This window comes from Protopterus annectens, chromosome 8.part0 (genome assembly GCF_019279795.1).
Source record: "Protopterus annectens isolate FY-2018-M chromosome 8.part0, PAN1.0, whole genome shotgun sequence".
NCBI classification, from domain to species: domain Eukaryota; kingdom Metazoa; phylum Chordata; order Ceratodontiformes; family Protopteridae; genus Protopterus; species Protopterus annectens.
In genome coordinates this window covers 221163947-221185634 of record NC_056741.1, presented here as the reverse complement: position 1 = coordinate 221185634, position 21688 = coordinate 221163947, and the positions used below count along the sequence as shown (strand labels likewise).

General features: G+C 43.5%; 1 protein-coding gene across 1 annotated transcript in view; it reads right to left on the bottom strand.

Moving 5' to 3' along the window:
* The window catches only part of LPCAT3 (lysophosphatidylcholine acyltransferase 3), a 709408-nt gene that overhangs the window by 189273 nt on the left and 498447 nt on the right, over window positions 1–21688 (bottom strand). The window contains exon 11 of the mRNA XM_044079698.1: window positions 5853–6011. Within this exon, the coding sequence (XP_043935633.1) occupies window positions 5853–6011 (159 nt within the window). The remainder of the gene's footprint in view (window positions 1–5852; window positions 6012–21688) is intronic.

Sequence of the window (21688 nt, the reverse complement as noted above, 5' to 3'; positions counted from 1 at the left end):
TCGTTACATTTCCCTCTAACTGTATATATTCATTTTTATCAAGTATTATTACAATTATTCAGTATTTATATATATCCATTTTTACATATTTTTATATTTATTTATATATTTACATATAGGGTAATACATTCTATTTCTATTTCATATAAATATTAATATTTTTTAGTATGTGGATTTTTTATGTATGTATATTCAGTATTCATATATCACTATGCCTTTAGATATTTACTTGCTTCCGGACCTTTATATGCTTTTTCAATGTATATAGGTAAATGTACAGTTTTTGGTCTAAGCAGTTACTAGGCAGTTTATTTATGAATATTTATGAATTTTCATCAATGAATTTTTATCAATGAATTTGAATTTTAACTATGCATTTTTATTATGTATTTTTCATGCAACTTAATATTTTACATTTTACATTAGCTTATATTAGTTTTTGTGTTAAATTATGCTTTATATTAAGGCCAATTAATCAACTTTGGCACCTAATTAGCTATATAAGGGCTTGTGTTTAGTGTCTTATGGTTCTGATGAAATCTGTTACATGCAGATGAAAGCGCTCAACCATTCTTGTGGAGATCTCTTGGTTACTTGTGTAGAGTTTGTGACGAAAATAAACTGTTGGAGTTTTAACTTTTCAACCTTCTGAGCTGTGTTTCTCCTTGGGTGCCCAGTCATTTCGTTGTTGCAACTGTTCGTTTGGATTTTCACTAATTCAAAGAATAAGCCAGGCTGCAAGATTTAATGTTTGCAGCTGTGGGTGCAAAATCTGTCCCTCCTGCTGAGAGAGAAGGGTTGGTTTCTGGCGTACGTGCCAGGGTGGCACCGGAGTCAGGCTGTGCAGGAGTGGGTACCAGTGCTGAAGTGGCCAATCCGGGGTAATCAGAAATGTCCTCGGTCTCTCTTGTTTTATCTTGAGTAATACTCTTGAGAGAAGGGGGAGGGGGGAAAAGGCATAGATTGAGAGATTCACCCACTGAAAAGATAGGGCATCCACTTTCCAGGCCCTGTTGTGAGGAGTCCTGGTGCAGAATTTGTTGAGCTGGTGGTTGTAGGGGGAGGCAAAGAGCTCCACCTCTGGGGTTCCCCTTCTCTGAATCAGAAGGTTGAAGGTGCTGGGCTCCAATTGCCACTCGTGGTGGTCTAGGAGATTTCTGCTTAAGTCGTCTGTCAGTGGGTTTTGTTTGCCTGGCAGGAATTGAGCTTGCAGATGGACTTGAATGTCCAAGGCTATGTTCCACAGGGCCATGGCTAACCTGCAGAGTAGGAATGGGTTCCCCCCTGCTTGTTGACGTACCACATAACTGTGGTGTTTTCTGTTTTTATTAGCAGTTATCCTGGGAGGAGTAGGGATCTGAAAGCTGTCAGTGCATTCTGTACAGCTAGCATCTTTTTGGTTGATGTGCAGATGAATTTGACTTGGGCTCCAGTGGCCCTGAATACATTTGCTGTCCATGTGTGCCCCCCAGGCATAGTCTGATGCTTCTGTGGTTAGGGACTGGGCGGCGTGGGGTTGAGTAAAAGGCAGTTCCTTGTTGTGGTTGCATGCTTCTACCCACAAAAAAACTCTGTCCTTAGGGTATGATAGGAATGACAGTTTCCAAGTCCTGAGAATGTTGGCACCAAAAACTTTTAAGTACCTTTGAAGTTTCCTCATATGCAGTCTTGCATATGGAATTAGCAGTATACATGAGGCCATGAACCCTAGGTCTTGCAGTATTTTTCTTGCAGATAGCTGGGTTCTGGTAGCCATTTTTTTGAAGTAGTCTGTCAGATAGACTTGTTTTTCTGACGTGAGGAATGCCATCTGGGAAGTTGTGTCCAAGCTTGCTCCCAGGATTACAATCTTTTGACTGGGTATCAGTTTTGATTTCTTTCCGTTGATGGTGTACCCCAAGGAAGTGAGAAGATTTTTTCACAAATGTCAGATGCTGCAGCAGCAATTCCTGACTGTCTGCCTGAATCAGGCAGTCATCCAAGTACGGGTAAATCTGGATATTTTTCTGCCTGCAGTATGCAATAGTTGGAGCCAGGCATTTTGTGAATACTCTGGGTGCAGTAGATAAGCCAAAGGGAAGTGCAGAGAACTGATAATGCATAGATCCTGCCCTGAAACGTAGATACTTCCTGCATGATTCCCTTATGGAGATGTGTAGATAGGCTTCTTTTAAGTCTAGAGTGACTAACCAGGCATCCTTGGCTAGCATGAGAATAGGTTGTTGCAGGGTAAGCATTTTGAACTTTGGTACCACCAGGAAGGTGTTGAGAATTGAAAGATCCAGGATTGGGTGCCAAGAGCCCTCTTTCCTGAGTACCAGGAAGAGTCTGGAGTAGAATCCTTGACCCCTTTGTTCAACAGGAACTGGCTGAACAGCTCTGATATTGAGCAGGGAAAGTACTTGGTTTTGAGCCTCTTCCCACTGGTTTGGAGGAAGATCTTGGAACCCTCTTGGGGTTGGCAGTGAATGTAAATAGAATTTGTATCCCTGGGATACAATGTTGAGGACCCACTGGTCTTGAGTGATGGACATCCAGTTTTTTGCATGAAGGGCAAGTTTTCCTCCTTGGGACACAAGTAATTCGGCAGGGGTGGGAAGTGGAGTAAATAAGTCATTGTGAACTTTTTCCGTAAGGAGGAGGCTTACCACTCCCTGCTTTAGGGGTGGGGGCACTCCATTGCTTAGATCTCTGCATACCCTGAGACTGCAGTCTGGGTGGTCCGTTTCCCCTGGGTCTGGTTTGAAGAGGCTTGGAGGGGGCTAGAAAGGACCAGTGTTTGGAAGGGCAATGCCTACTGAATCTAGGGGGTTGCACTTGCAAAAAATCCTTGACAGTTTGCATAGACTTAGCTGTTTCTTCCATCTTTTTAAGAACCTCTTCTGCTTTGGTGCCAAACAAACAGTCCTTATTCAAAGGACCGTCTAGTAACTTTGATTTGACATGGTCTGGCAAGGTCTGCTCCTTCAGCCAAGCATGTCTTCTCAGTACAGAGCCAGTGACTGCTGCCTGGCAAGATGCCTCTAGGGCGTCAAAGCCACACTGCAAAGTATGCTTGTTGAATTGGCTTGCAGAGTGCATAAGCTCCTGCAATTCTTTATTCTCTGCACAGTCTGAAAAGGTTGCCACTTTTTGTTTAATAAGTTCCATAATATGTTGCTGATACTTCAGCATGTGAAACTGACAATTCAATGCCCTAATAGCAAGAGTTGCAGAGGTATATACCTTCTTACTCCATCTGTCCAAAGCTCTGGAATCCCTGTAGTCCCCTGGGAAATGATCTCTGGGTCAGCAGCAGGATTCTTGAAAAGGAATTTGCGAGAATCAGGTACTCTGTAGTACCTGTCTGGTTTCCTAGGGGCAGGAGGTAAAGTGTCAGGAGTTGGACTGGATTCCATAAAAACATCATCCACAATATCCAGGAAAGGGGGTATTGCTAAAGGTCTGTGCTGAGGCAACTCTAGAAATTCTCTGAGTCTCTCTTTGGACTGAGGATAGTCTTGGCATTCCCAGTGGAAATGCTATCTTAAGGTATGTAAAAAATCCTCTGGATGGGGAGGCAGGAGGAATGGATTCCTCTGCATCTGAATCCTCAAGCAGATAACGGCATGTCTTCATAATTAGAAATCTCAGAGTCATCGGACTCCTGGTCTGTAGAAGCTTAAGGTGACTGAACTCTTTGTCTCTTAGCAGGGGAAGACCGACTTCCCCTAATCAACGTAATAAGGTCTTCGACCATTCTAAGCATTTGATTTTATGGCATGGGGGCAGGTGCATGGGCTTTGGTCATCGGTTTTCTAGGTGTAGTGCATACTCTGGGCCTAAGAAACTTGGTAGTTTTGGTTAAAAAAGTTGTCGGTTTGAGTCAAACATCGGTTGAACGAAGAACTGCCTCAGAAGCTGGTGCCTGCCAGCTCCGGACCCATCCAAGGTAGAGACATCCGCAGGTTCCATAGTCGAAGAAGAGTCTTGCGGCATACCAGACTCCTAATGGGTCTCGGTAGAGGCCTGCGAATCCAACAGGCATCAGGGGCAGCGAAGGTGCCTCACTGAGTACCAGGGGACTAGCTTAACAGAAGCGTCATCGGCAGTTTTGGACCTATGCAGTCTGTCTCTGTCTTTATCCTTACGTTTTTTCAGAATATCTCTAGTCAGATGGCTTACCGAAGCCATTTCAGAATATGGAGATCGAGAGCGAAAGAATTTAGCAACAAAGAGAGCCCGACGATGACTGGTTCGAGTATTAAACAAGGCACAAAACCACCAGCGAGGGACGTTGTGGTCTGGGCCTAAACAGGTGATGTAGTAAGAATGAAAATCTCTGTGAGGTATTTGCTTTCTACAGGCAAGACAATTGTTAACTTTTTCTGACATCGATTAGAGCAAGAAAAAAGGATCCCCAACGGGTTACTTAGCTTTAGAAGACTTCAGTATTATTCAATTCGTAAACTAAAATTCAGGTAGCGGCTGACCGGCACTTGCGAACTGCTTCTGGCTCCTCGGCAGGAAAGACTGATGTAATGGCATCGGCTGCCTGTTTTTATACCCCTGACGACCTGACCTCGGTCCTGGAGTGACAGCATCTGATGCAGAAATACTTGCGTCTCTGGTATTCGGGCCGACTGAGGGCTACCTGCAGGCAGATGACCCAAGTGTGATGACTGCAACAGTGAAACACAAACATCACAGCCTAACTCCCACCAATGCGGAGTCTCAAGAGCACATTATCACATCATTACCATAATATGAATGAGCCTAGCTCTGCTATCACACCTAGTGAATGAAGTTTTATAAACCACTATGCAGCAAGTCATCGAAGTACAATGCAGAAGGAGTAATGCATGTCAGACAAATCATACCTTACTGTTTCCTGCTGTCAAGTCAAACAGCAAATCAGGCCATCGCATGATGCGCATTGTACACTTCAGTGTCCACTACTGATACCTCTGTACACTACTGATTATTATTTTTTTCTGTTACTAGTCATTACCACAACCCATGCTTAAGAATCACAGTAATTTCAGGTTGGCACACTAAACAGTACGTTCAACAAATATATGCAAATAAAGTTAATAAATCCTGGGGCAGTTCTCACAAACAGATGTACACACATACACAACCACAAAGACAAGCACACATGCATGCACGAGCAAGTACACAAACACACAGACCAGAAACTTGCAGTCCAGTAAACGTTCACAGATTACCATATACAATTTCTAGAAGTACAATATGTGAAATATTTCACGCTGGAGAAAAAAAAACAACGGGACTGCAAAAAAAAAACAAATAAAATTACAACAAAAAGGAAACAAAGAAGCCATTTTTTTCCCTACAATAATGACCTTTAGGGGCAGGCGTTGTAGGGAAACAATTAACCTTCCAAGGGTGGGGAGGTGCTGGGAAGATCATTACTTCCCTATAAAGCCCTCCCCATCAGTTATTATTTCTGATGATGTGTGTTTAAAACACTTCTTAGAAGCATCATGTAGCATTTTCATTAACCTTCGATGATAAGCTGCTTCCCCATCCTATGTTAATTGGATGGACCACTTTTAGCTCAGCCAAGCAATCAATTCAGAGAAAGAGGCTACAGTTATTCAGTTTGGATACATACTATCAGGAATTCACTAGAACTGCACACGTGGTCTCAGCTTCTGCTGCAGACCGGTCTAGTTTTCTTCCAGTTACACCTACTACTACACATTCTTGTAACCACATATGACCTATATTACTCAGTTCACGTCCTGCATAAACTACTGCCAACTACAATATCCATGCAAGATTTTATAACTCTTAACTAGAATTAAATATTTTACTATGCTCATAAAGAAGTTGCACCAGATTCTTACCTTAACCCATTTTTCCCAAGAAAAAATGCTGAATGCCACCAGGGGATAACTCATGAACAACCAATGGATACACTGTTGAATAATGTAGAGAGGTGGCCTGAGTATAGGGTTGTCAATAATCTTTTTCAGTGGAGTGCAACCTTGAACAACTTCAAGTTCCTAAAGCAAAAGCAGAAAACAAAAATTAAGCAATGAATATTCATTTTACTACATGAGATATGAATTAGCTGTCAAACTGAAATAACCCATCATCCTTTCCACAAAAAAAGTATAGCAGTACCAGCTTTGCATTACGGATTTTATTCATTTCCTCCTAGGTTATGAGACATATCATTTTATGCATATTTTTGTTTGGCTCTCTGTTCCAACCCAGGAAACAAGAGACTGTAACAGTACTGAACCTTAGAAAACACAAGTTGAAAGGCACCACACTCTCCGAAGAATGCCCAAATGGATTCGACTGTTAAATTTCAGCTTCCGCTTTGTAATAAGCACTTTAATGGCTCAAGATAACCAAAAAAATATATGTAGGCAAGTCGAAATAAGAAGTTCTTTTATTCCACAGCACCACCACAAGTAAAACAATACGATAAACACAAGCGCTTTCGCCCGTTCGTAACGGGCTTTTTCAAGTGTATTGGTTGTTTGTAAAACTTCATTTTTAACATAAGCAACCCTGTCATGTGCTTACTTTAATTGAATCATCACCATCAATTAATTATTATAAAATTTTTTAAAAGGACATTGTTTAAAATGAACTTCCTTCACTTAAAGTCCTAGACAATGTTTCCATTGAACATATAAATGTTCATCAAATGAACAGTAAGAATAAGACATAATTAAAAAATCTCCTGATGTTGTAAAAAGTTTTTTGTTTAAACAGTGGTGACATTAAGTACAATGCTAACTTGTTTAGAATACATTTCATTAAATGAATTACCAAAGTAATTCATTATTACTAAAAGGTAACATACCATAAATGTAGATGTTCGACCGTGTTCACTGTTGCAGTCATTACAATTGGGTTATCCTGCTGGCAGGCTACCCGCAGTCGGCCTGAATTCCAAAGTCTAGGTCCAGCGTCAGTTGCTGTCGCCTCTTCCCTGACGTCAGTGCGCCAGGGGTATAAAAGATGCAGCCGACGCCATTTTCTTCAGTTTTTCTTGCCCCAGAGGTCAGGTGCCCCAAAATTGGTATGCTAATTTATGCCAATAAGCATGCATGCACATAAAACAACTTTTCCTTTATCTCCAAGCAAATACACCACATAGGTTGTATAGGATACAGAAGTTAAGATAAAATCCAGCAAAGAAAAGGGGGCACAGAGGTAGGGTAACCTGGACTGCAACAGTGACTACACTCGAACATCTACATTTATGGTAGGTACACAACTGTACTATGTGCATCATGTTTCACTGTCGCAGTCATTACAACTGGGTTGAATCCCAAAGCTAAGGTTGGGAGGCTGGAGCTAAACAGGATTAGGAGAGGCTATAAGGCCCTGCAGAACTGCAGTGGCAAAGCCTGACCTGGATTTAGAGTAGAGAGGTAAGTGGTAGTGCTTTATGAAGGTATGCACTGAATTCCAGGTTGCAGTCTCTAAGATGTCTTTGGTTGGTACTCCTCTGAGAAAGGCTGCTGAAGTGGCTGGTGCTCTCGTTGAGTGTGGCACTGATTTGCCATGCTGTGTATAGTAGAAACGAATGCAATGGCCTATCCACTTAGAAACAGTCTGTTTAGAGATAGGCTTTCCTTGTGATGCTGCAGCATATGCCACTAGGAGTTGAGTCTTTCTGAAAGCTTTAGTTCTGTCCAAGTAGAAGCGTAGCTGTCTGTGAATGTCCAAGGAATGCAGAATTCTCTCACCCTTATTCTGTGGGTTTGGATAAAAAGTAGGCAGATGAATTAAGGGCCACACTGGATTCTACCTTAGGCATAAATGTAGGGTTTGTCCTCAGCGAAACCCTGTCTGGATGGAAAATGATAAACGGTTCCACAGCCATGAATGCCTGTAACTTTGAGACTCTTCTAGCGGAGGTTATTGCTAGGAGCAGAGCTGTTTTCCAGTTTAAGAATTTTATGTCAGCTGCAGAGGCTGGCTCAAACGGAGGTAGTGTGAGTTTTTCCAAGACACAGTGGAGGTCCCATGCAGGTATTGGTGCTCTCCTTGGAGGTCTTAAGTTTTTGGCCCCTCTGAGGTACTGCCTTAGTAAGGGGTGTGAAAAAATAGGTGGTTCTGTATTGTAATGAGCTGAAATGGCAGAAGCATGAATTTTTAATTGATGAAAAGGAAAGGCCTTTATCCAGCATCTCAGTTAAGTATTGTAAAATCTGAGGAATATTTGGAACAATCGTGTCAATACCTTGTGCTTGGTTCCAAGCACAGAATCTCTTCCATTTGTCTGCATAAGATTTTTCTGGTGCTAGGCCTCCTGGTCTCCAAAATAACATCCATCGCTGCTTTAGAGAGAGGTGCGTCTTGAGAGGCTATATTATCTGCCATGCCGCCAGATTTAAGGTTTTAAGTTGGCTGTGCAGTATCTGACTGTCTTGTTGGGTCAATAAGTGAGGCATTTGAGGTAATGTCCAGGCTGGGCAGTGAGACAAGCTCTTTAGGATTGGGTACCAGTGCTGGCGGGGCCAGTCTGGGGAAATCAGTATCATTTTTGGTTTCTCTTGTCTGACCTTGAGGAGTGCTTTGGGGAGGAGAGGAAAGGCATATACTGTTAGATTTTTCCAACTGAAAGAGAGTGCATCCACTTTCCATGCTTGCTTGTGATAAGTCCTTGTGCAGAATCTTTGTAGTTGGTAGTTGTGAGGGGTGGCAAATAGGTCTATGTCCGGACATCCCCAGGTCCTTGTTATCATGCTGAAGACTTGTGGATCCAGTTTCCACTCGTGGGGATCCATGAGGTTTCTGCTTAGTTCATCTGCCAGGTATTTTTCCTTCCTGGCAGGAATTTTGCTTGCAGATGTACTTGGTAAGTCAATGTTGTGTGCCACAAGTTCATGGCTAACCTGCAGAGGGGGTAGGAATGTGTGCCTCCCTGCTTGTTTATGTACCACATGACTGTAGTATTGTCCGTCCTTATAAGAAGTTGTCCTGGGTGAAGTTGATCCTTGAAGGCTGTTAGGGCATTCTGAACAGATATGTGCCCTGAATGCATTTTCCTGCCATATGGCCCCCCCAGGCATAATCTGATGCATCTGTTGTCAAAGTCTGCCTCTCTGTGGGTAAGGTGAATGGCTGTCCCGTGTTGTGGTGACAGGCTATTGCCCACTATCGAAACTCCTGTTGCAGGCAGGGAATGAGGGTAATTACTGTTTCCAGGCTGTGACAACGTTGAGTCCAAATACTTTTTAGGTACCATTGAAGTTTCCTCATATGCAGTCTTGCATATGGAATTAGCAGAATGCAGGATGCCATGAAACCAAAGGACTGCAGAATGTTTTTTGCAGACAACTGGGTCTTTGTTGCCAACATTTTGAAATAAGTAGTCAGTTGTCTGTGTTTGTCTGGCATGAGATAAACCATCTGGGCAGTTGTATTTAAGCTTGCACCCAGGAATATTACCTTTTGAGAGGGTATGAGTTTTGATTTCTTTTAATTTACTGTGTTACCCTAGACTTGTCAGTAATCTTTTTACAAACGCCAGATGCTGTAGTAGAATGTCTTTGTTCTCTGCTTGAATAAGGCAGTCATCCAAGTAAGGATATATTTTTTATTCCTCTTTGTCATTACTGGTGCCAGGCACTTTGTGAAGACCCTGGGCGCAGTAGATAAGCCAAAGGGCAGTGCAGAGGATTGGTAGTGTATTGAGCCAACTTTGAATCTGCGGTATCTTCTGCACGTGTTTCTCATTGGGACATGCAGGTATGCCTCTTTTAGATCTAAAGTCACAAGCCAAGACTTGTTGCCCAACATGGGCAGAAGCTGCTGTAGAGTCAACATTTTGAATTTTGGAATATCCAGATATGTATTTAGAATAGATAGGTCCAGTATAGGTCTCCAGGCTTTGTCTTTTCTGGGTACCAAGAACAGTCTTGAATAGCATCCTTGACCCTGGTCTTGTTTTGGTACTTGCTGAATGGCCCTCATGTACATGAGGGATGAAACTTGTTTTTGTGCCTCTGCCCATTGATTGTGTGACAGATCTGGCATACCGTTTTGCCTTGGCAGGGTGTGAAAGTGGAACCTGTAGCCTTGTGTAACTATATTTAGAACCCATTTGTCCTGGGTGATCCTGTGCCAATTTGGTGAAAAAAGTGCTAGTTTTCCTCCCAAAGGGGCTGCCAAAAGATAAGAGCTTGGTGCTGGAAGTGGGAAGTCATTGAGACTGTTTTCTGTATGGCTGTGATTTTTCCTCTCCGCTTTTGGAGGAAGAAGCACCCCATTGTTTAGGCCTGTATGAGCCTTGGGGCTGTGATCTGCCTCTGGGGCATCTGTATCTGCCTCTTTGTGGTCTATCTGACACTGGAAAGGACCAATTCTTTGTAAGCCAGTTCCTGCTAAATCTGGGAGGCTGTACCTGCAAGAAATCCTTGACTGTTTACATAGATTTAGCTTTGTTCTCCATTTTCTTCAACACCTCTTCTGCTTTAGCACCAAACAAAGTAACATGCTGTAAAGGAGCATCTAATAGTTTTGCTTTAACATGATCTGGCAAATTCTGTTCTTTTAACCAAGCATGCCACCTAATGACAGAACCTGTAACAGCGGCCCTGCAGGAAGCCTCAAGAGAGTCAAAACCACATTGCAAAGTGTCCTTTCCAACTTGTTCAGCTGCATGCAATAAATCATGCATTTCTTTGTCTGCACATTCTGTACTTGCTGGCATTTTCTGTTTAAGCAAAGACATAAGATATTGCTGATACTTAAGCATATGAAATTGGCAATTTAAGGCTCTTACAGCCAAGGTAGCAGAGGTATAAATCTTTTTGCCCCATCTGTCTAGGGTTCTAGAATCCCTATCAGAGAGGATAGGGTTTTTTGCAGTAGAAGCCTTGACCCCTTTGGGACCCTGAGAGATGGTTTCAGGGTCTGCTGCAGAGTTCTTATAGAGAAATTTATGTGAATCAGGAACCCTGTAGTATCTGTCTGGCTTAACCGGAGCTGGTGGTAAAAGGTCTGGAGAAAAACTGGACTCTGAAAATACATAATCTACAATGTCTAAAACAGGTGGGATAGCTAGGGGCCTGTGCTGGGGCAATAAAAGGAAATCTCTGAGCCTTTTCTTGGATTCTGAGTAGTCCTGGCTCTCAGTGAAAATGCTCCCTCATAGTATGCAATGTTTCCCCAAAAGAATAATCCTCAGGAGGAGAGGTTGAAGGAATAGATACTTCAGCATCAGAATCCTCACAGGGAGGAATAGAGTAATCTTGTTCAGAGGAGGAATCAAAGGAAATGGAAACCTGGTCTGAAGATTCATATTCTAACTCTTGCCTAGGCCTCTTTTCAGGCGGGGGATGGGAACCCCTGATCAAAGTTATAAAGTCTTCGGCCATTTTAAGCATCTGTTTTTTAGGCATAGAGGCCTGTCCAGGTGAATGCTGCACTTGTTTCTTTGTCTTTAGAGCTGCTTTAGTCTTTGTCTTTATAGCTGAAGTAGGTTTTACATATAACTGTGTAGGCCTAACCTAAAAACACCCTCAGAAGCTGATGCCTGCTCAGCGGCTCCAGACCCATCTGAGGGAATGATTTCCGCATGTCCAATACCTTGAGTTTCCAGAGGCCCAGTCAGCTCCACGTGGGAGTCGGAAGCGGCCTGTGGCTCTGAGATAGTGAGCGTCAGGGGCTGTGAAAGCGCCTCACTGAGAACCGGCGACAGGCCTAGAAGCAGCCTCATCGTCGGCTTTGGATCTCGGATGCCTGTCCTTTTCTTTTTGTTTTTTGTAAACTCCGGTAGTCGGCTGATTCGACGGCATTATATAATTAAATCTTCTGCCAAAGTAATGAAATGCAAAATCGTACTGACGCTTAATAGTGCATTGGTTAAATCTGGCACAAAACTAACAACTAGCAACGTTATGGTCAGGGCCTAGGCAAGGAATACAGTAAGAGTGAAAATCCTTATGAGGTATTTGCTTCCCAAAAGAAATACAGTTATTAACTTTTTCTGACATGGGTCTGGAGCAAGAAAAAAGTTTCCCCAATGGGGTACTTAGCTTTAATGAAGACTGCGGATCTGAAATTCGAATTTGAAAACTTCAGGAGTCGGCCGACCGGCACTTGCGAACTGCTTTTGCTTCGGGCACCGCGCAGCAAGAAAGACTGAAGAAAATGGCATCGGCTGCATCTTTTATATCCCTGGCGCACTGACGTCAGGGAAGAGGCGACAACAACAGACGCCGGACCTTGACTTTGGAATTCAGGCCGACTGCGGGTAGCCTGTCAGCAGGATAACCCAATTGTAGTGACTGCAACAGTGGAACACGATGAACATCAGGCTCAGCTCATCACTCTAACATTAGTTACTTGCTTGGCATGACAGAGATTACTACAGACAAAACAGTTAAGGTAAGATTTTAGAGTAATACAGAGTAGAGGATCATACAGAAAACAGCCAGACATGTACCCCCGAATAATCAAATCCTGACCCTAGAGAATGATCCCGTCCTTGACAAAGACAGGAATGGAGCTTTTTGACTATGCAAAAGAAAACTGTAAAGCTTATATAGAGAGTTGCTTGGCTGTCTGTTCAACCTACAAAACATTTTTAATATTTAAATATCTGACCTCGAGCCCTAGTCATCACTGAAAATTGTTCTTGAGACCCAGTTCCCACTTGTGAGATTATCACAAGTAAACTGTATCAATATACACCAAAGTGCCAGAAAATGTGTGTCAAGCCTCAGAAACAGTTACAGTTAAAAACACCAACACTTCTACTTTTAATATCAGTATGTCAGTTCAAATGTGGAGAGAACACTGTTCTTGAAGGGAGAAAGGCAGAAAAAGTGCAGTTGTACTAGGAACTTACTACAAATATAGATGTTTGACTAGAACTTACAATAAATATAGCTTCAGTGCTGCAACAGTCACTTCTTGGGATATTCAGTCTGCAGGCAGCATGCAGTCAGCCAATCATGGACGGCGCAGTGGTAGCATAGTCACCTCACAGCAAGAGGTCCTCCGGTTCTATTCTCGGCTGGGGTGCCTTCTGTGAGGAGTCTGCATGTTCTCCCTGCGTTCGTGTGGGTTTCCTCTGGGTGCTCCAATTTCCTCCCACGTTACAAAGACATGCATCTGGAGCCTTTCTCCACGGGCCTCCCCTGAAAATTGGCTTTGTTCCAAGTCGGACTTTCCCAGTTAACAAATGATAAATAAATAAAATAAAATAAAAATCTTTTCCTCCCCCACTGTTCGAGTTGAAGTCCTTCCTCAGATGTCAGGATGTCAGTAGTATAAAGGGTGCACTGCTTGACGAAATCTTCAGGTCTTTCTTGCCCTGTCAAAACTGGGAAAGGGGAGCCCTGGCCAGAGAAAACAGGGGACCAAATTGAACCTCCACTATTGGCCCAACTCCACTCCAAGGAGTTCCACAATTCGTACATTCCATGAGGAAAGCCAACAAACAAAGCGGCCTAGAAGAGGAGGAAGGTAAGCTAAGGAGGCCACTTCAAATGCATTACAAGTCTAAAGGAAATCCAGGTAAAATACGTAGGGGGATGAAGGAAGGCAGCTTGGACTGCAACAATGGAACTAAATGAATATCTACACTTATGTTAAGTTCCTAACAATTTGTTCATCACAGTATTCACTGTTGTAGTTCTCACCTCTTGGAAAAATACCAAAGGCAGTGAGAAAAGTACAGTTTTGTACCTACCATAAATGTAGATGTCCGAGAGACATGCAACTGCAGTCATAACATGTGGGTTGTCCTGCCTCAGGCAGCCCTCGGTCGGCCGGATTCCAAAGTCTGGGTCTGACGTCGGCTGATGTCGCATTTCTCTCCGACGTCAGAGTGGCTGGAGTATATAAGCATCAGCCGACGCCATTTTCTTCAGTGTTTCTTGCCCCAGATGCCAGGTGCCCTCCAAGGAAGGCTGTAATCAAATTGGAAGACAAAAACAGGATTCCAAACAAATACATGAGCAATAAAACAAATACACCATAACAGATATCCCCAGCTAAGAGAGAGGGAGGGATAGGAGTGGACCCTAAGCATAGAGGGGTATGGAGGGAGGGAAAACCCGACTGCAGTTGCATGTCTCTCGGACATCTACATTTATGGTAGGTACAAAACTGTACTATGTCCTTCAAGAATGCAACTGCAGTCATAACATGTGGGTAGAATACCATAGCTTAGCAGGGGGAGGAGGTATGCTCTAGGAAAGTGATGGTGTGGCAATCAAACCCTGCAGGACTGCCGAAGCAAAGCCTGCTCTGGATCTGGAGTACAGGGGGAGATTGTAGTGTTTTGAGAATGTATGCACGGAGCTCCATGTAGCAGCTTCTAGAATGTCCTTTGTAGGCACCCCTCTTAAAAATGCTGTAGAGGTGGCTGTAGCTCTGGTGGAATGTGGTCTGACATAGGCTGGAACAGTCTTTCCATGAAAGGAATAACAGAATCTGATGCAATGTCCAATCCATTTAGAAATAGTCTGTTTTGAAATTGCTTTTCCTTGGACTGCAGGGCGTAAGCTACAAAAGCTGTTCAGACTTCCTACTGGCCTTGGTTCTGTCCAGGTAGTATAGAAGTTGTCTATGAATGTCCAAGGTATGTAAAATCCTTTCCCCTTATTCTCAGGATTGGGGAAGAAGGCAGGCAGATGAATGGCTTGATTTAGAGAAACCCTAGATACCACCTTTGGCATAAAGGTAGGGTTGGTCCTTAATGAAACCCTGTCTCTGTGGAAAATAATAAAGGGTGGTATTGCCATTAGGGCCTGTAGTTCGAAACCCTTCTTGCTGAGGTAATTGCCAACAGGAAGGCTGTTTTCCATGAGAGAAATTGCAAGTCAACTGAAGCTGCTGGCTCAAAAGGAGGTAGAGTCAGTTTTCTAAGACAAAATTGAGGTCCCAGGCTGGCACTGGGGCCTTTCTTGGTGGCTTAATGTTCTTGATTCCCCTGAGGAATTGCCTTAGTAAGGGGTGAGAAAAAACAGGAGGATCAGTGTTGTATCTGGCTGAAATAGCAGATGCATGTATTTTTATTGACGAATATGAAAGGCCACTCTGTAACATATCTGCCAAATATTCCAAGATAAGTGGGATGTTCAGCAATGATGCATCATGCCCTTTGCTGGTATTCCAATTGCTGAATCTTTTCCACTTTGCTAAGTAGACCTTTCTGGTGGATGGTCTTCGAGCCTCTGTTAGTATCCGCTGAACTTCCTTGGAGAGAGGTAAGTTGAATGTATTTATGGGATCTCCCAGGCTGTTAGCTGCAGAGTTTGAAGGTTTGGATGCAGTGTTTGTAAATTGTGCTGAGTCAAAAGTAGAGGCCACTGAGGGAGGGCCCACCTCCTGGTGTGACATATGCTCCGTAGTAGTGGGTACCAGTGTTGTCTTGGCCAATCCGGAGCTATTATGATTCCCTTGGGCTTCTCTGCTTTGATCTTTAGTAATACTGAGGTCATCAGTGGCAGAGGTGGGAATGCATAGATTGCTAGGGAGTTCCAGTTGAATGAAAGAGCATCTATTTTCCAAGCCTTTGGATGGTATGTCCTTGTGCAAAATTTTGGTAGTAGATGATTGAGGTGAGAGGCAAATAGGTCCACTTCTGGCTTGCCCCATGTCGAAGTGAGTTGTCTGAAAGCCTTTGGATGCAACCTCCACTCGTGTGGATCTGTGAAATTCCTGCTTAGGCTGTCCGCCAACACATTGTCTTTTCCTGGAACAAACTGTGATTGCAACTGGATGTTTAGACTCAGTGATTTCTCCCAAAGCTGCATTGTCAGTCTGCAAAGGGGATAAGAGTGAGTGCCCCCCTGCTTGTTTATGTACCACATCACAGTGGTGTTGTCTGTCCATATCATTAAGTGACCTTGCTGGAGTTGGTTTTGAAAAGCCTCGATAGCATGCATTACTGCCAGCATTTCCTTTTGATTTATATGCAGATGTGTTTCCTTTGGAGACCATTGTCCTTGTATACATCTGCCTTCCATGTGCGCCCCCATCCGAGGTCTGAGGCGTCTGTAGTCATGGTCTGTGTTATCTGTGGTTTTTTGAATGACAAACCTGTGTTTTCCTGGTTCACGAAGCCCACCATAGGAATTCCTTTTGTAAGCATGGGATGAGTGGTATGATTGCCTCCAAGTTGTTGCTGTGCTGAGACCAAAACAGCGCTTTTTAGGTACCATTGAAGCTTTCTCATGTGTAGTTTTGCTAATGGAACCAGTAGGATGCAGGATGCCATGTAACCCAGGGCCTGTAGGACTCTCCTTGCAGTCATCTGGGTGAGTTTTGCTAAACCTTTGAAGTATTGAGTTAACTTCTCTTGCTTGTCTTCTGTCAGGTAAGCCATTTGAGAGGCTGTGTCTAGTTTGGCTCCTAAGAAGATTATTTGCTGGGATGGCTGCAGTCTTGACTTTTGGAAGTTGACTGTGTATCCCAGAGCTTGAAGTAATCGTATGACATATTCCAGATTTTTGTCAACATCAATTTGTCGTCCGCTTGTATGAGGCAGTCGTCCAGGTATGGGTAAATTTATATACCCTGGAGCCTGCAATGAGCAATTACTGAAGCCAGGCATTTTGTAAACACTCTGGGCAGTAGATAAGCCAAATGGCAATGCTGAGAATTGATAATGCTCTGGCCCTGCAAGAAATCTGAGGTATCTTCTGCAACTGTGTCTGATAGGGACATGCAGGTATGCCTCCTTGAGGTCCAGAGTAATCAGCCACGACTCCTTGCCCAGCATGGGAAGGAGTTGCTGTAGAGTCAGCATTTTGAACTTTGGTACTATGAGGAAGGTGTTTAATGCGGACAAGTCCAGTATTGGTCTCCATTGAGTTTCTTTTCTTGGAACAAGGAACAGTCTTGAGTAAAATCCCTGTTCTTGTTCTTGTTGTGGAACTCTTTCCATTGCTTTCATTTGAGTTAGCAGAGAGGTTTGCTTGATAGCCTCTGCCCTTTGATGTTGTGGTAGATTTGGCATGCCTTGTTTTCTTGGTAAGGTATGAAAATGAAACCTGTACCCTCGGTCTATAATGTCCAAAATCCATTTGTCCTTTGTCAGTCTGTGCCAGTTTTCTGCAAACAGAGATAATTCCCCACCCGAGGGAGCTTCCAGTTGTTCCCTGGTAGGCGGTAGTAGAGGAAAGTCATTGAGATTGTGGTTGTTGGGCAGGAGAAACCCCTGCGTCACCTCTTTGGTTTCCTGGCTGCCATTGACGTCCCCTGTAAGGGCCTCTGTATTGGCCTCTTCCTCGCCACGCCTGTTCTTACCCCTTTGAAACTTTTCTGGATTAGGAAAGGACCAGTTTTTTGAAGGCCAATTCCTACTGAATCTGGGGGGTTGAACCTGGAGGAAATCCTTTACAGTTTGAACTGATTTTGCTTTTTCTTCGATGGTCTTTAGTGCATCCTTAGCATTTGCACCAAAAGGCTTGTTCTTTTCCAAAGGTGCATCCAGAAGCTTTGCTTTTACATGATCTGGTAGAGGTTGATCTTTTAACCAAGCATGTCTTCGCATCACTGCCCCTGTCATAGCTGCCCTACATGAAGCTTCCAGTGCATCATATCCACACTGCAGGAAGTGATTGCTTACTTGCTGAGTGTTATGTACAGCTTCCTGCAAAGTCTTCCTGTCTAAAGGATCAGGAGAAGCTAGTGTTTTTTGTAAATCTTCTAAAAGATAATCCTGATATTGGAACATATGAAAAAGGCAATTTAAAGCTCTCATAGATAAGGTAGTGGAAGTGTAAACCTTTTTACCCCATCGCTCTAATGACCTTGCTTCCCTGTTGGAGGGTAAAGGATTTTTTGAGGTGGAGGCTGAAACTCCTTTAGGCCCCTGTGAAATAGTTTCCAAATCAACAGTATGGGCCCTGAATAAATGGGAATGAGTTTCAGGGACCCTGTAATACCTGTCTGGCTTGGCTGGATGACTTCGGTATCGTAGAATACAGGAGCTGACCGACGCTTCGGGCACCGCGCGGCAAGAAAGACTGAAGAAAATGGCGTCGGCTAATGCTTATATACTCCAGCCGCTCTGACGTCGGAGAGAAATGCGACATCAGCCGACGTCGGACCCAGACTTTGGAATCCGGCCGCCCGAGGGCTGCCTGAGGCAGGACAACCCACATGTTATGACTGCAGTTGCATTCTTGAAGGACATCTGGAGAGGTGGATTAGTAAGATGTCCTTCTATATCACTGCTGCAGTACCCTAAACAGAAGGGATCCCCTGCCTACTGTAGCCTGATGCTCGGCCAGTATACAAAAGCCTAATGATCTTGTATGTGACATAGGTCGCATTTATGCTCCTCACATAGAATGTGATGCATAAAAGAGACATATGGACACAACTATCCAGGACTTCTTTGCCACAAGTTCGAACAATCACCATAAGTTTACCTCACCAGTTGGATCTCCTCACACAAAACAAGAGGTCTCTCATCCATCCTCATTTGTCCACTCTTCAACTGACACAGTGGGTAACAGGGTTTTGATCCCTTTCAGGCACCTCTTTTCTGAGGATGTGATCAAGGTTTTACAGGAGGCAAGGAAACCCTCAATCAGAACATCTTGTGTCGAAATGGAAAAGATTCTGTCTAGTAAACAAATCCCTTTTTCAGTGGGTATCCATGTTGTCCTCTTGTTTGTGAGAGTTGCTCCAGTCTGGCATGGCCTATTCTTCTGTGAAGGCCCATATGTCAGCCAACTCTGCTCGTCTGCCCTTGAATCCTCCTTTAAACTTCCTGTTCTAAGGTCAAATAATTTCTTATAGGTGTCCTGCATATAAGGCATCCCAATGAAACCTATTCCTCCTCCTCTTTGGGACCTTAATTTTGTTTTGGAAAGATCGACTCAGGTTCCTTTTGAGCCTGAAGATTGTGTTTCTTTGCAACATTGTATCTGGAAGACTGTTTTGTCACCGGCTCTTACTTCTGCTTGGAGGGTTTCCGAGCTCCAAGCTCTTATGGCCACCCCCCCCCCCCCGGGGGGCAATGTGTTCCTTCATACTAATCCTTCTTTTATTTCCAAGGTAGTAAATGAGTTGTCCTTGAATCAATCAGTACAACTCTCTTCCTTTTTCCCTTCTCCTCATTCTGCTAGTGAGACGGTCCTGCATATCTTGGATTTGCCCAGACAGCTCAGATACTATATGGATAAAACTAAAGCCATGCATGAGTCTGCTCAGCTTTTTGTTTCCTTTTATTCCAGGACATTGGGTTTGGCTGTATATAAGCAAACCATCTCCTCCTGGATATCTAAGATCATTTCCTTTGGTCATACTTTTCACGGCAAATCTCTGTTAGTGCTCATTCAAATACGGTTGTTGCCTCTTCTGTTGCCTTCTTAACGGGGTTGGACACCAAATCCATCCTTGAAGCTGTCACTTGGTCTTCAGTGCATACCTTTACGAAGCATTACAAGTTGGATATTGTTGCTAGGGCCACAAAAGGTTTTGTTGAAACCATTTTGTGTAGGTTTGTGGAGGGCTCTTCAAAGCTTCCTCCCCAATTCTGTTTGAGCTTTTTTATTCTCCCTTCTGTTTAGGATACTGCAACAGTGCAGAGAAGGGCATCTACTGTCATGATAAGATTATTACACAATTATAATTTCTTTGGGAATAAAACCATACAGGACAGTAAAGGCAAATCCTGCTCTATTCTAGTTGCACACAGCCATGTAGCTATTTTAAGAATGGTCACAGTGGTAATTCCAATAAGGAAGGTTGTGGTGGCAGATGCAGGTGTAGTCGAATGCGCCTTAACATGTCCTGGGACTTCTTCCCCTAATGCTGTTAACAAACGGCAACACAGTGTGCTGACCATTTGGAAAATGCTCCTTTGTTAACAGGTTTACCCTGCTTTCCTTTAGCAAGAAACAAACAGCTGATCTTTTTTTAAATCTATGGTCTTGTGAAAATAGAGTGACAGCTGCCTGTGCACATCACTGAAGAAAAATTGGAAGCCAAATGGTCTGGTTTAGAGTCATTTCCATACAAGGATTAGTACATTGTACTACTGCATCTTGACAAAATCACCAGAAAAGGTCGCTTACACATTATTGGAGCACTGAAATTTGTCTAGCCAACTTCTGCCATGGCCAGTATCGTCCAAAACAGGAAATGAATATAAGAGAATGCCGGCTCAAGAGGGGGTGCCAAGGTAAATTTCTCCAGCACATACCTGAAGTTCCATGATGGAGCAATCTGTTTCCTGGGCTAAGGTGGAGAACACCCCCTAATAATTGCTTAACAGAATGTCTGTAATATAAAGGGGGTCAAAAGGCAGGCATACTGAAACAACAAAAGCATGCACTTTTATATAAACTAACCCAGATTTGTAGAAAAATAGATTTTCCAGGATCAATGCCACTCTTGTCTTTTGATGTCAAAGCCTTTGATTGGTACTAGAAGGATAACCTCTTCTACTTGGCAAGTTAAGATATTTTTTGTCAGGGTTACATAGACTCTTCCATAATGTTCAACAATTCCTCTAAAAATAGGATTAGTGTGGGATAATCTTGGCTGTTAACACTCAGTGTGGCCAAGGTGTGGTGCAGCAGGGAACTTTTAGTTATGTACTTACAATAACTTCGGATGTATGGGATCCATCTCGCCTACATTCATAACTGATGGGTTCGGAGCCGATCCATCGGCTCCGACTCGGCCACTATATAATAGAACGAAGTCTCTAATTGGCTGGGCTACCCCTTATCCCAGAATGCACCACACCTGCTTTCCCAGATCTTGTTTGTTCGCTTTCATACCTACATCCAGACACAGAGACATACCAGCAACTGTAACAAACTAAAGTCCTTCAAGAGAAAAACTCACTAAGTAGCAACATTCCCTCTAAATCCAATGGGAAGGGGGAAGGAGGGCGGGTACGTATGAATGTAGGCGAGATGGATCCCATACATCCGAAGTTATGGTAAGTACATAACTATGGGATCCTATCTCGCCTACATTCATAACTAATGGGACAGCGTCCCTAGCACCTAAATCCCGGGTGGCTCATTGGAAAACACTCCTGAGAACTGTGGAACCAATGGAAGCTCTACCCCGAGAAGCCACATCTATCTTGTAATGAGAAATGAAGGTGTGCGGAGAAGTCCAGGTAGCGGCCACACAGATATCATCTATCGATAATTTGGAGTGGAATGCTACAGAAGTAGCCATTGCCCTGGTAGAATGAGCCCTGACTGGGAAGGGTAGCTCTTTGCCGGACCGTGAATAAATGAAGGAGATTCAATCTTTAATCCATTTGGCTATGGTGGTTTTAGCCACCGGTTGACCCAACCTATTTTCCGCAAAGGACACAAACAGCTAATCTGACTTTCGTGTCTGATTGGTCCTACTTAAATAAAAATGCAGTTGTTTGTGAACATCCAACTGATAGAAAATATATTCTGCGCTATTGGAGAATTTGGGGAAAAAAACAGGGAGCTCCAAGGATTGTTGAATGCATAAGGGGGATGCTACCTTGGGCAAGAAAGAGGGATTTAACTTGAGGGACACTGTCTTTGTTCTAATCCTCCTTATTTGACTTTTCACAGGGAGCCTGAAGCTCTGAGACCCGCTTGGCAGAGGTTATTGCCACCAAAAAGGCGGTTTTCCAAGATAGAAATTTTATATCACAAGTAGCTGCTGGTTCAAAGGGGCGGGCAGTTAAAGAAGCTAGAACCATATTCAGGTCCCAAGGGGGCACAGGATGGGC